This window comes from Colius striatus, chromosome 4 (genome assembly GCF_028858725.1).
Source record: "Colius striatus isolate bColStr4 chromosome 4, bColStr4.1.hap1, whole genome shotgun sequence".
In the NCBI taxonomy this organism is placed as follows: domain Eukaryota; kingdom Metazoa; phylum Chordata; class Aves; order Coliiformes; family Coliidae; genus Colius; species Colius striatus.
The window spans coordinates 8,757,295-8,770,200 of NC_084762.1; the positions used below are offsets into that span (position 1 = coordinate 8,757,295).

Below are 12,906 nucleotides of genomic sequence, written 5' to 3' on the forward strand. Positions count from 1 at the left end.
AGAAATGCAGCAATTTAGCACCCAGACAAATTATCATGGGATTTCTGTGCTATTCTGAGACTGACACATCCCACAACCAAAGGGGATCTAACTGTGTCACAACAGTTTTTTTTCTTGGGAGTCTGTGTCTTCACTTAATTTACAACTGTGTAATGATCTCAGAGCTGAATTTTAGGGTCACCTAAACAGATCTAGCACTGAATCAAAATGCTGAGTTCCTCAACAGCCCCATCTGGCAATGGCAGCCAGGCTGCTGTTGGGAGCAGTATTTCTAAGTATATAGAAAAAGAAGCATTTTTTTTCCTAAAGTGCCTAATGGCAATGACGTAACAAATAATGGCAGGCAGCATCATGCATACTCTTTAAGCTAAGAGTAAACTAGCAAGCCTGCCTTATTTTCTAAAACTGGAACCAGTCCCCTAATTGTATGGGCAACATTCTTCAGCTGAGTCCTTCCCTCTGCTATATACGTTTTACATTCAGCTATATAGCCACAAATCAGAGCTGTTGAAAGGAATCACTGCTTACTTACAACCAAAACCACATGAATATAACTAATCCCATCAGCTCTCTTACATATTGGGACTCTAATGGCTTCTATTTACAGCCCTACAGCTTGTCTGTATTTTTTTCAGTAAGGAATATAGCTATGACTGTTGGGTTTTCTTCCACAACTGCCTGTTTGTTGCTAAAACAGACTTGTGCAGGAACAGTTGTCCCAGGGAAGATGCACTGCGTGATCTTTGATATCTCTTTGCACATGGAGAGTGACTTAAAGTGAAAAGCAGTGAGAAGAACTAAATAAAGCCCTAGCCTGAGTTAACTATAGCTGATTTTCTTAGTGCTCCAGCACTATGATCACACTCTCTCCTCCAGATAAAAGCAACAGAGCTTCATATGAAAAGACAACTCACCTTTCTTGAACTGCTAGTGCTTTTAGCATTAGGTAGAGGAGATAATGTTCTGGTTGAGATGAAAGCCAGAGAGTTGAACACAGTTTTCTTACCGTTAAGGACAGTGCCATGCAAACAAAAGTGAACTTCTTGATATGTGTTGCTGTGACGGTGCTGTTGGTGTTCACCAATTTATTGCTGGGGTTATTCTAGGGTGAGAGGAAGAGATAACGAGCATTAGCTTGGCTCCAGACTAGCAGGAGGCTGATGACACCAGGGTCACGTGTTGGACCTGACTGCCTCTGCACATGCATGGCTGTCCTTGCTTGTTTGCTTTTCAACCTAGAGCTTTCTGAGTACTTTGTACCAGCACAGAATATTTTTCCACTTAAACTGACAGCAGTGGCTTCTGTTGTCACAAAGGGCTGAGTAATCTCCCTGCTTTTCTAAGGAATAAATCCCATGTAACAAATTCAGCTTTGAAAAAGGGTGGTAGCTCTTTCTGAGGAAATTCCATGTTATCTTTTTTACCTTAGTTTAAAGTTTGTAATGTGTTTCTATAGGAAAAATAGGATTCCATTCCTTTTCACCACAGAGTGGTACCGAATCTGTACACCAATGCAAGCATCCTTACTGATCCAATTAGACAAGCAGGTAATATAAATAAAGCTCCTGGAACAGCTGGCTCTATTAATGCAGTTTAATGAACAGGACATAATTAGGACTATTAGATGTTCCACCTTGAACATGGGCTCTGTACTCACACCGGCAGCAAAGTTTTACTTAAAACAACAACACAAGATCTCTTCCAAATGTCTAATATAGCAAATGGAGCTGAAGATTTGAAATTGCCCTCAGGGAACACATAAAAACAAACTAAATGATCTGTAAAAGGAGAGGATGTGATATCAAAAGCAGGACACCTTTAGGAGCCTTGTAGCAATAGGCTGTTGGGTCATCTGTTGCATTTACCTGGGGCCGTTTGAGACACACAAGCATGATAAAACCTTTACCATGAGATACAGTAGGATGTTTATTCATCCTTGATGTAATACAGGTAGAACAGCAGTATCTGTCACATGGTCACCCTCCTTTGTTGGTTACTCATAAGAGAAATAGGAACATTTGAAAATGCATCTTGGGAGTGGACAAATTGTATGTGAGCTCTGTGAATCATAGAATGGTAGGGCTTGGAAGGGACCTTTAGAGATCATCTAGTCCAACCTCCCTGCAGAAGCAGGGTCACCTAGATCAGGTCACATAGGAAGATGTCCAGGTGGGTCTTGAAGACCTCCAAGGAAGGAGACTCCACAACCCCCCGGGCAGCCTGTGCCAGGGCTCCCTCACCTCACACTGAAATAGTTTTTTCTTATGTTTAAGTGGAACTTTTTGTGTTCCAGCTTCATCCCATTACCCCTTGTCCTGTTGCTAGCTATTGTAGATAAAAGGGATGTCCCAACCTCGTGACACCCACCCTATGAAGGATACATGATTTCACAAACATTCAAGTAGTTGATGGAACTTTGCAATTTGAAGCTTTTATGGTGAACAGTTCAGCAATGGCACCTGCAGAGTCCCACACACCTGCCTAAATATCTGCTTAGAAATTTAGGTGAGTGAAGGTGCACACTGACAAGACCCTAAATAAGGAAGCTACTTGCCTTCCCTTTTAGGAAATAGCTTATGAAAACTCTCTGTAAACATTTTTTTTAAGCATCTACTCTTATTTCTTGTGTTTCTGAAGAAATACTTTGTTTCTATTAGGTTTTACAGGTGTGAGGGTAGGTCTTGCTTACATCATTTGCCAGTGTTTAAACAAGTTCTGCTTCATGGCTCCACTTTCTAACAAGGCTAAAATAACAGAGAGGAAGGAAAGCACACCCAAATCCAATCATTTCATTCCTACTTTGCTGCTGCTAACTTTACCCTTGCTCTACCCCACCCTTTGTTCTAATCCTTGACCGTGTACTCTTTATTCTCTCTCTTGCATGCTACTCAGTTCTTGGATTAAAACTCTTGGCAGATTAGGGAGCAAAAAGTGTACCCATTCCCATCTGTTAATCAGATATGGTATTAATGAGTCCTCTCATGGTAAGTGGTGGTGCTCTGAATTAGATGGCACAGTCCATTAAGAGCAATGTCATTATCACCTCATAAAACAGAGCACAGAAGTGGGATATGGTTGTTTTCTCTCATGAAATCAGCAGTAACTCTTAACCCAAGTGTAACTGTTAGGCCATGAGGTTGCTCTGGACACTGAATTGAATTGGGACCTTCCATCTAACTTACAAATGTGAACAGAGGTAACAAATTGAAGACCAGAACCTGACATTCTCCAGTACAGCCACCGAAGAGCTGCATACACTATCTGAATACCAAATCCCATCAGTTGGTTAAAGCAATGCACATGCTTCTCATGGCCATCAGCTTTCTGAGTAACTGACATGTTTGCAAGCACGCAAACTGTTTCAGCACCTGAAAATGAAAATGGAGGCTTTACAGAGTCCAGAAATAGTGCTTCTATCTGTCTGCTTCTGAGAAAGCCTTAGCTTAAGGATAAACAGAGTTATTGAAAGGCATGGTGATGTGTAACCAAGGGTAGAGCAATTGTCACAGCAATGTGAAAACACCCACTGTGGGTTTCTGGTTTGGTATTTACTGTCTGAAGGGTATGGCAGAGGTATTTGCACAAGTGGTTGCCAGGAGGAGACACCCTTTATACTGCTGCTACCTCACTTGGCTCATTTTTGCCAAATTTCTCTTAAGACATGAAGCTAAAATCCTCATTATATACTTTCTTGGCAATTAGATAAATGATATCTATCTGTGCCTTAATCTAGCTTTTTCTTTCCCATATTTGTTCCACGAGAGCTCTATGAGAAGCCTTTTAACTGAAATAAACAGGCAAAGCATGGTTTAATCCTGTCACCACTAAAGCTCACAGAACATCTAAATCAGAACAGCTAAATAAGGTTGAATTTAGGAGTCTTAATTGCTGTTAACTTTGCTTGGTAATAGTGCATTTGAACATGGCTTGTAACAGGTGAGGTTAACAGCCCCTGTGTTATCTGTCCCAAACCACTTCTATCTCTTACAGCTTGTTGGTTTTGCATCTGCCATTCCTCTTTGGCAGCACGACTTCTGAGAAAGCACACATGTTGTATTTTATCTGACAGGTGAGTTTAGCTGTACACAGGCAGGTTAGGAAATTATCACTGACTTGGCTTCATATTGTTTTTAAATTCTCCTTGGAAATGTGGTGGATCATATGAAACAGGGCTTGCTGCACTTAAGTACATCCCAGAGCAAGCAAACACTTTTTTCATTAGTATTTGCAAGCAGAAAGTTCAGTTACTAACTGGTAAATAAAGAGAAGGGATAGGATCTGGCATTTGAATTCAAGTGTCACAGGGCATGACTATTCTTTGCACAACAGCTAAAAGGGTCCAAGTAAAATGAATTTTGGTTATATATTTACCCTGTGCTCAGTTCCAGGAGCAGTCCTTGCATTCTTACCCAATGATGTGATTTACCAGCAAAAATCTTCTTAGTCTTGCTCTAGCTAAGTCAACATTACTAAAATAATGTTTGTTATCTGTGCTGCTGTCAGTCTCTGAAACAACCTTTGCTAAGTATTAACATAAGCAAATGAACCCCAACCCATTGGAAAGATACCACAGAACCTGGAGCAGAGACGTGAGTTCGCTCACTCACTGATAGCACCTATGTGAGAAGTCACTTCATTAGCCAAGTAGCTACATCATGGTGAGTAACTGAGCACCTTTTGTAATCCTTAAAAATACAGCACCTATCTCTTCAAAAGGTAGCTCAATATCTTGTAACACAGAGCTAAGGTTAAAATAATAAGTCAGGTAATAGTTCCAAGCCACCATAAACCGACTATTTTTAACTAGGACTTTAAGGAGATCTTAGAAGTGGCAATAGGAACAATAGGCATCAAAAGCAAAAGTAAAGAGAAACAAGACAACAGAGGGCCATTAATGCTGCCCTATTTAATCTCTGTTTGGTTTCATTGTTAGAGAATCTGTTACACTTGATTATAGAACCATGAACTTTCTTCATCTTTGCTTGTCAGAAATTCCTCTGACACCGCTGAAGCCACCCCGAAATGAAGAAGTTGTGGACAGAAAGAGGAGGACCACACCTGTGAAAGTGACACAAAAGGTATTTATTCCAGGCCTCACATGGGCCCTCACCTTGTCAAACGCAGGGTATACTGCTCTGATCTCCGTCAGCCAGCCGTACGGCATGTGTCCCACGGGATACGTCGCCGTCAGAATCGCCACCGCCTATGAAGAGAGACAGGGCAACAGGAACTTCAGATCTTTGAACAGAACAGTTCAGCCAACACAGGGTGCCTTTCCCAACAGCCCCACACTGACTGGGACACAGTGAGAAACCAGGCAGGTGACTGGAAGCTCTGTTTCAGGAAGACTGTTGGAGTGGCCATCATTTGGCGTGGCTTTTTAAGCTTGTAAAATCTTTAGTGCCATGAAGCTACCTTCAATTTTTATCTACAGATACCTGCATAACAGCTCATGGTAGCTTTAGATCCTATCTCTTAATTTTAACTTATATCCATTTTACTTGGTTATTTGTAAGTAAAACAGTTGTAAGAAAGACAGACAGACTAGAAAACAGCAGGCCTCGGTGGCTGACTGACTTTGGACATTAAACTGACTGCTCTGGGGCAGGAGGCACTTAGGAGACATAACCCCAACACCTCTCCTCACTTTAGTGGTCATCAACAAAAACTAGACAAAAGTCGTTCCAGATAACCATTTTTTGTCACTAGAAACAACTGAGTACCTGCAACTTTAAACTAGGCTCCTTTGCACTCTCACAAGTGCAGTCAGAGGGACATAGCAGAGAAAACCCCCGTATTAATGTATGAAAGATTTTGCTGATGTTTCTCATTTTTAAAGTTGAAATAAGTGTGCTTCATGTTTTTCATGTAGGAAGGGTGTTTAGGGAGCTCTTCCTGCATCTGCTTGGAAATCTACTGAGACCTCAAGTTTCTTAGTCCTCAAAGCTGAAATGTGCATCTGTACTGACAACTGCCTGACACTCTTAATTCCAGAAATCAAAGTGCTTGACTGCCTTTTGTCTGCACATTCAGATCTGTTACAATCTGCCTAATTTCAGATTCATTTTACACCCTGTAATGGTAGAAAATGGGGGGGGTGTTTACTGCTGTCTCTGTTTCACTCCTAAGCTTTTGATGTATGTTTTCCCATTATAAATGTAACTGCTGTCCTTGCTTGCTTAAAAGATCTATACAGACACAGGGCCATGAGCAAGCTAATTTGTTCCCTGTGCTGTCTTAAAAGAGGAGGGAAAGTAGTGATATCCATAGAGAGGAAAACAGTAGGATAGATTCTTCCCTACTAATAATAGCTTTGATAATGTTTAATGTACCTTGAAAAAGTAATTGGTTTGAAGAAAACAGACTGTAATTTTAAGACTACTCTTTAATTGTACACCCTGCCATGACAGCAGAATTTCCAGCTGTATGAAACCAGGTTAAATCAAAGAAGGAATATGAAATGTATTTTGCTTCTTTTCACAATGAACTCCAAAAAGACTGCAAAGACACAGTAACTGTTAAAGCAAGCAGTATTTCACTGCCACATTTTGGATGCTAGATTCCACTTGGATCACATTCCAAGTTGTTGGAGTTTTTAGCAGTGATTTTTCCTTCAGTAGTTTCCCTCAATTGGTGGGATTCTGAAATATGTGCAGGAAAGCTTTCCTAAATGCCTACCATCAAATGTCTAAATATCTCCCTTCAAAGCCAACACCAAAAAAGGTACCTCAGTCCCTCAAACTGTGCTGGCAGCCCAAGAAGCAGTGGGAGCTGGATCGTGCAAATGGACATGCTGTCCTCATGAATGGGCTACAGCCTAGTCCCTCACGTCCTGCCCACTCTCAAAGCTGATGATGTTGTTGAACATGGGACCTATAAAACTCCTGTGTATATTCATGCTCCAGACACTGACATGTTGTGAGCACTTCACTTTACAGGGCAATTATTTGTAAGTTAGTTACATTACTGTAAGTAAGCATAGAAAGGCTTACAAACCACCACATGTATTTGAAGTCGTCCTCATAGCAACAAAATGCACTTGGTTAGCCATGAAATGCTATGTATGTAAAACCAAAGGTCAACACAGAATGCAAAACTGATCTCTGCTAACCTGCTCTGCCTCCCCTTCTACTGAGATTGCTAATAAGGCATAGACTGGTCCTCAATTTACACATATAAAACCATTAATTTTCCTGAATTGTCTCTCCACAGCTGTTTATCTGCAGTCACTGGCAAGTCCTGAGTGAGTGAAGTCCTGTGACATACGACAAGTAGTGCTGAGAGAGTGTTGGTTAGGCATCAGCTGTTTGAATTCTCCTTCCCATTTAATATCTTGCAACTTCTTTTTTCCTACTAAAAACTATGAAAGATTTGCTAATGACTAAGTGGATCTAGAATCCTTCCATGGAAACTGGCATCCCAACCCCTTTCTGTGTGATGCACTGACTGCAAACAGTAGTTTCACATCAGTTTGCACAGCCATAAATATACTTGACAGGAAATGGGGGAACATGGAACTACTGACAGCTGTCCTAAAACCTCTGGGATCTGAATGCTCCAGAGCATATGTACCTCTATGTAGAGAACTAGAAACTGGGATGCAGGAACTGTTCAGTGAAAAAGTTCTACTGGTCTTAGTGAAGGTAAAGTCCCACTAGGCCTGGCAGAAACACTCATGGTAAGAGCCCAAGGAGTTTTTCTTTCAAGGATAAAGAGAGCACTAAACACAAATGTACTGAAGAGAATTTTTTGTCAGCATGGCTGAGAAGAGAAACACAGAGGTAACTCCATGTAAATGACTGTTTGCTTTAAGGGTGAGCACTGACTTCCTTACCTCTGTGGCTGAAGAACTGCCTCCTAGGTCCCGAGAGACAAAAAGGTTGACAATGGGCCTACTTATTCTCTGAGTTGCCAAAATTAATGCCAAAGGCCACCAGAAACTCAGCATCTTCCTTATTGTAGCCTCTCCCTGCAACACATAGGAAACAATTAAAAAAAGAAGTGGGTTTGCAAAAAAAAGCATGCAGAACTGAAGTAAAAGCACAGAGAAAGGATCTTTGCTTTTCCCACCCACTGTCAGTTTGGTACATTAAGTTCAATATGAGGAGCCTGAAATATTTTAGTGTAAGTTACCGATTCCAAAGAAGCTGTGTCGTGAATCTCAGCAAATAATGCATAAGGTACCTATCTGCATAATTTGTTCTGGCTACTACACAAAGATATGTGAAAAGCAATATGACATTTGAGGAGAAAGAGGAATTCTTCCCTGTGAAATAAGGTATCATAGAATCATAGTGAAACAAGGTGTCATGGAATCCTAGAACCACTGAATCATAGAATGGTAGGGGTTGGAAGGAACCCTTAGAGATCATTCAGCTCAATCCCCCTGCAGGAGCAGGTCCACATGTTGTGCTGTCTTACAGCTCAGGACAGAGGTGCTCAGCGGACAGCACATCCCTACTATGGGAAGCATTGCCTCATGTGCACCGTTTCTGGAATAGTTTCTAACATGCCTCTTGAAGTGAAAATGTTTTTGGCTGCAGGATGGAGAGAGGAGGTCCTAGGTGCACAGTGCTTTAATATGGTACTATACCACAAAAAGCAAGTTTAAAATTGCTCAATTTGAAAAAGCACAAAGTACGAAGACAAACCCCCATTTCAGGCCCACTTCTGTCAGGAATGGCATCGTGTATGTTCCTGTAGTATCCGAGGCATAACGTGGTACATCGAACAAGTGCTCCCATGTATAAGGACAAGATTGGGATCAAAAGAGGCTCCCTGCACTCCAAGTGACTATGAAGCAAAATGGCTACAAAAACAACCTGGAGGGCAAACAAAATAAGTGATTAGTAATTTGTATGTTCCTTAAGGGCCAGCATTTCTCCTGTCTTGACTCAAAGCTCATCCATCTGAACCAACAACATGCTTGGCTATAGTATCTACGTGATTTCAAGCTTGTGGCATTTGAAAGCTTAATGATGACCCTCCTCTGTTTGGTCATGCAAATGAGAAGAACAAGAGTTAACATCATCCAGAAGCTCCATTAAACAGCACTTGAAGGTACAGGCAGGTGTCAGATTAGGAGCCATAAATAGGAGAAGGTTAGCATGGAAGTCTGGCAAGGTCTGGCAGCAAGCATGTGGCAGAGTGTCACCCTTCCCAGGAGAACGTGCTATTCTGATACACACTAAGGCTGCAGACATGCTTCTAAGGTCAGCTTCTAAACCCTACTACTTCTCTTTTTTTGGGGGGGAGGAGGGGTGGGGACTGATAGAGGAAAGGGCAATTAAAAAGCCAGACACTTTAAAATATTCACTTCAGCATTTGGAAGCAGGAAGCCTTCCATCACCCCAATTTTCTACATTTTTGAGTGATATTTCAGTATTTCATCATTCCCTCTTCCACTATCTGAATGCTACATTGATGGGAACTTCTGGGCTAATGAACAACTCATAATTCAGTCTCACAAAATTGAATGCAAAGGAACTGATTAACGTGATATTCTTCTCTTTGTTAGGTACAGAGCTGATGGCATGCTTGTTAAATTCCAAATGTGTCTGGATGGGAGGAACACTGGAAAGCCAACTGTGTTTAGTGCTGTGAAGAGCAGAATCAAGGACAACACTGCCGAGACATGATGGCATTCAAGTGAGTTACATGAAATACAAAACATGTTGTTCAGGAGCAGGTTCTCTCCTTCATTCCTAGAGCTTAAGAAATACTTGAGAAAAACCACACTGCACATGTTTATTAGGCAGGCCATAATGATTGTGAGGGTTTGTAAAACCCTACCAAATAATTGCTTTTCAATAAAGAGAAGCAAAGTCAGTCACAAAAAGCATTAGAATTAGCTACTGCCTGTATACCTATTGCTCATGTAGGGAGCAGATGGACATGTAGAGTTCTGAGTTATGCAGAGTCACAACTTATTGTCTTACAGACTTGCTCTGTGCAGTATTTTGTTGAGAGAAAATGACAGCTGTCTTATTCTTCACAACCCTGGCACCTCAGTCACTAACTATTGTGGAAAGGGCATTTGTGCCACAGCCAGACGAAGAATTTGTTTCTTTATTTAGCTGTATATGACCCAACACGTATCTAGGGTCAGCAAACTTTGTAGGTCACATCAGAACAAGAGCAAATCCTGAGGGTTAAGGTCATTTACAGTAATTGGTATTATCTTCAGGGATTTAGTGCAGTCTGTAGAGGAACAGACCTGCCAAACATAGAATCACAGCTGGCTGAATGGTTCAACCTGGTTGACGGTTTGGTTATATTTATAGTGGGAGGAAAGTGCTGTGGAAAGTTGAACTAAGTGCTGTTGACTTCATATCCTTTGATGTTGTACTAATATTACCATGTTTCTTAGTCATTACACCATTCACCTGGTAATGGGGCAGTACAACAACTGTTTCACAGATGCTGGGACTCTCTATTTTGTAAGTTTTATATATGCTTTCAACAGTGAAGTATATTGGTTCTCAAATGCTACAACACTGGCTATCACCAATGTGTATGAATGTGTTTTTAGTACAAAGTGACAGTATAGTTAACACCTCACTCCCAAGTGCAAGTTCAAATAGCATGTGGCCTCCTCTGCATCACCCAGGGGCTATCACCACAAATCCCTTCTGCTGCAGCTCTGAGCCTTCACCTTTTAGACCAGTAACAAGAACAGTGGCATACTGACACTCAGAAGATGGCTTACACTACTGCATTTCACTGGATTAGACAGCATGTGCACAATTGACAGGTAAGCTGGAGAATCAAGCCTTCACTTCCCCACCTACAAGCCCCCCTCAGGATTTCAATGCAACTGTGTGAGGCGTAGGGGAGAACGTGCAGTAGGGAGAAAGGTCTGTCTCAAAGCACTTTGTCAGCTTCTGGATTGGTAGCACTCATTGGTCTCTGCCTGACCTTTCATTCTCCCAGATGTACACATGTGTGTAACTTGTTTCTTGGCCATTCAGAAACAGGGTTGTGGAGATGCTGGTAGAATTGGCCCTAGCCCAGATAACCCCTTTTTCCTTCTACAGATGCTGATTTGGGACTGATTGGATCCAGTCTAGTGAGACTAGCCTAAACCACAACTGTCAGCAACTGGCCTCCACACAATGGGGAAACAGACAGAAAACAGCACACAAGATAACTTCTTCTGATGTGTGCTCAGGGTAGAAAGGGAAGACAGTCTCTCTGCAAGAGTTCCTGCTTAGGAAAGGATTCATTACCTGAGCTATGACATCTGAGATGGAGGCACATCCCACAAGGAAACTGTACTTGTGTTTCAAGAGAATCCCAGCATGAGTCCATGCCTGAAAACAAAGGTAGAGAAGAGTTTGGGAAGCAATCATGATATTTGTGAATGACTTCAGGTCACAGAATGCTGAGGTTTTTTGGTTGTTACACTGTACACAAAGAATTTATAAAGCTCTTTTTCAGCAGCAGATCTGGTGAAGCTGGAAAAAAGTTAACCCAGTAATAAACACTGCTGCATTCAGTTCCTCATTGCCAAGGCTGATAGGCAGAATAGGAACAATTTTATAGACTACACAGAAATTTCTGAGCAGATCTCATAAGAAACTGCCCCTTCTTCATGAAACAGATGCTGCAAAGGATGGATTTTCAAACTAAATAATCTGAGAGAAAAAAATGTTTATTCTCATTCACCAGCTGGATGCACCTCTGAATATTCATTCATACCTAGTCCTATCTGGCAAAGAAAACTTAATGGTTCTGCTTCTTTTCTTTGTCAGCTATTTTTTCAAGCAGACAAAGTGGCAGACGAAGTGGTGGAGGCATGCTATGAGAAGGTTACCCTTTACCAATAAGCCATAAGCAGTGAGCCTGGTTATCTGGGAAGCAGCAGCACACTCCAGGTGTGGCTCTCCTGTTCAAGCATCTTGGATACACTGGACTCAGCTTTAATGGCAAAAATTGATGGTAAGACATATCTTTTCAACAGATCTGCTTTGAGAAGATATTGAGCTTACTCCTTGTGAGCTCTGCAAGTGATCTGGGAATGCATGGCAAACCCAGCTCTTTGCTTACACATTGGAATAACAGGACACATGCAAACAACCAGTGCAGCTCATCACAGGATGACCAGTGCTTTCCAGCATAGAATCATAGAATGGTAGTGGTTGGAAGGGACCTTTAGAGATCATCTAGTCCAACCCCCCTGCAGAAGCAGGGTCACCTAGATCAGGTCGCATAGGAACATGTTCAGGCGGGTCTTCAAGACCTCCAAGGAAGGAGACTCCTCAACCCCTTCCAAGAACATACAGTAACTCTAGCAAGGCAGCTGAGGTTTTTTATGTTTACCATGATCTTTGGATGTTGAAAGTTCACCTAGATGCTTTTTTCCAGATAGCAGAAGATGATGTGTCCAGGTATACCCAGAGCTACTACTTGCAAAGGACACGCTTTCCTTCTGCACACCTCTAGTCCCCCATCAAGTAACAGACTTTGTGAACTAAGGTTACCAAAGGAAAAAAAAACCCACAACATTACTATTAACATTCAGTTCTGAATCAGGCACTCACCATGGCATCCATAAAAGGGAAGGCAGCAAGATAAAGGAAGGCCCTCCGAGTTTTACTTCCCACTGATTCATCCACATGGTGCAGCTTATTAATAATGTAATACCCCAAATCGCTATATGCTGTGGAGACACAAGAATAGGAATGAATAATAAAGGTGACATATGGACTCTAGGTGAGATACTCAGAAATACCTGAAAGATTGTGATGCTTAGGCATTCATCTGCTTGGCAAACAGCTGCAGAGGCTTCAGGATATTACTGTTTCACCAGCTGCTGTTTATGATTAAGGAGTGCTCTCATGGATCTTTTCCAAGTAACCTTTGCCAGAGGAGTGATAACAAATGGCTGGGTTGGGAGATGGGTAT

At 41.7% G+C, this 12,906-nt stretch overlaps 1 protein-coding gene across 1 annotated transcript in view; it reads right to left on the reverse strand.

The window, feature by feature from the left end:
• Nucleotides 1–12,906, reverse strand: part of ANKH (ANKH inorganic pyrophosphate transport regulator) — a 92,396-nt gene that overhangs the window by 15,190 nt on the left and 64,300 nt on the right. The window contains exons 3-8 of the mRNA XM_061996055.1: nt 12,543–12,661; nt 11,229–11,312; nt 8,652–8,822; nt 7,835–7,969; nt 5,111–5,203; nt 1,007–1,102 (exon numbers count right to left, since the gene is read on the reverse strand). Of these exons, the coding sequence (XP_061852039.1) occupies nt 1,007–1,102; nt 5,111–5,203; nt 7,835–7,969; nt 8,652–8,822; nt 11,229–11,312; nt 12,543–12,661 (698 nt within the window). The remainder of the gene's footprint in view (nt 1–1,006; nt 1,103–5,110; nt 5,204–7,834; nt 7,970–8,651; nt 8,823–11,228; nt 11,313–12,542; nt 12,662–12,906) is intronic.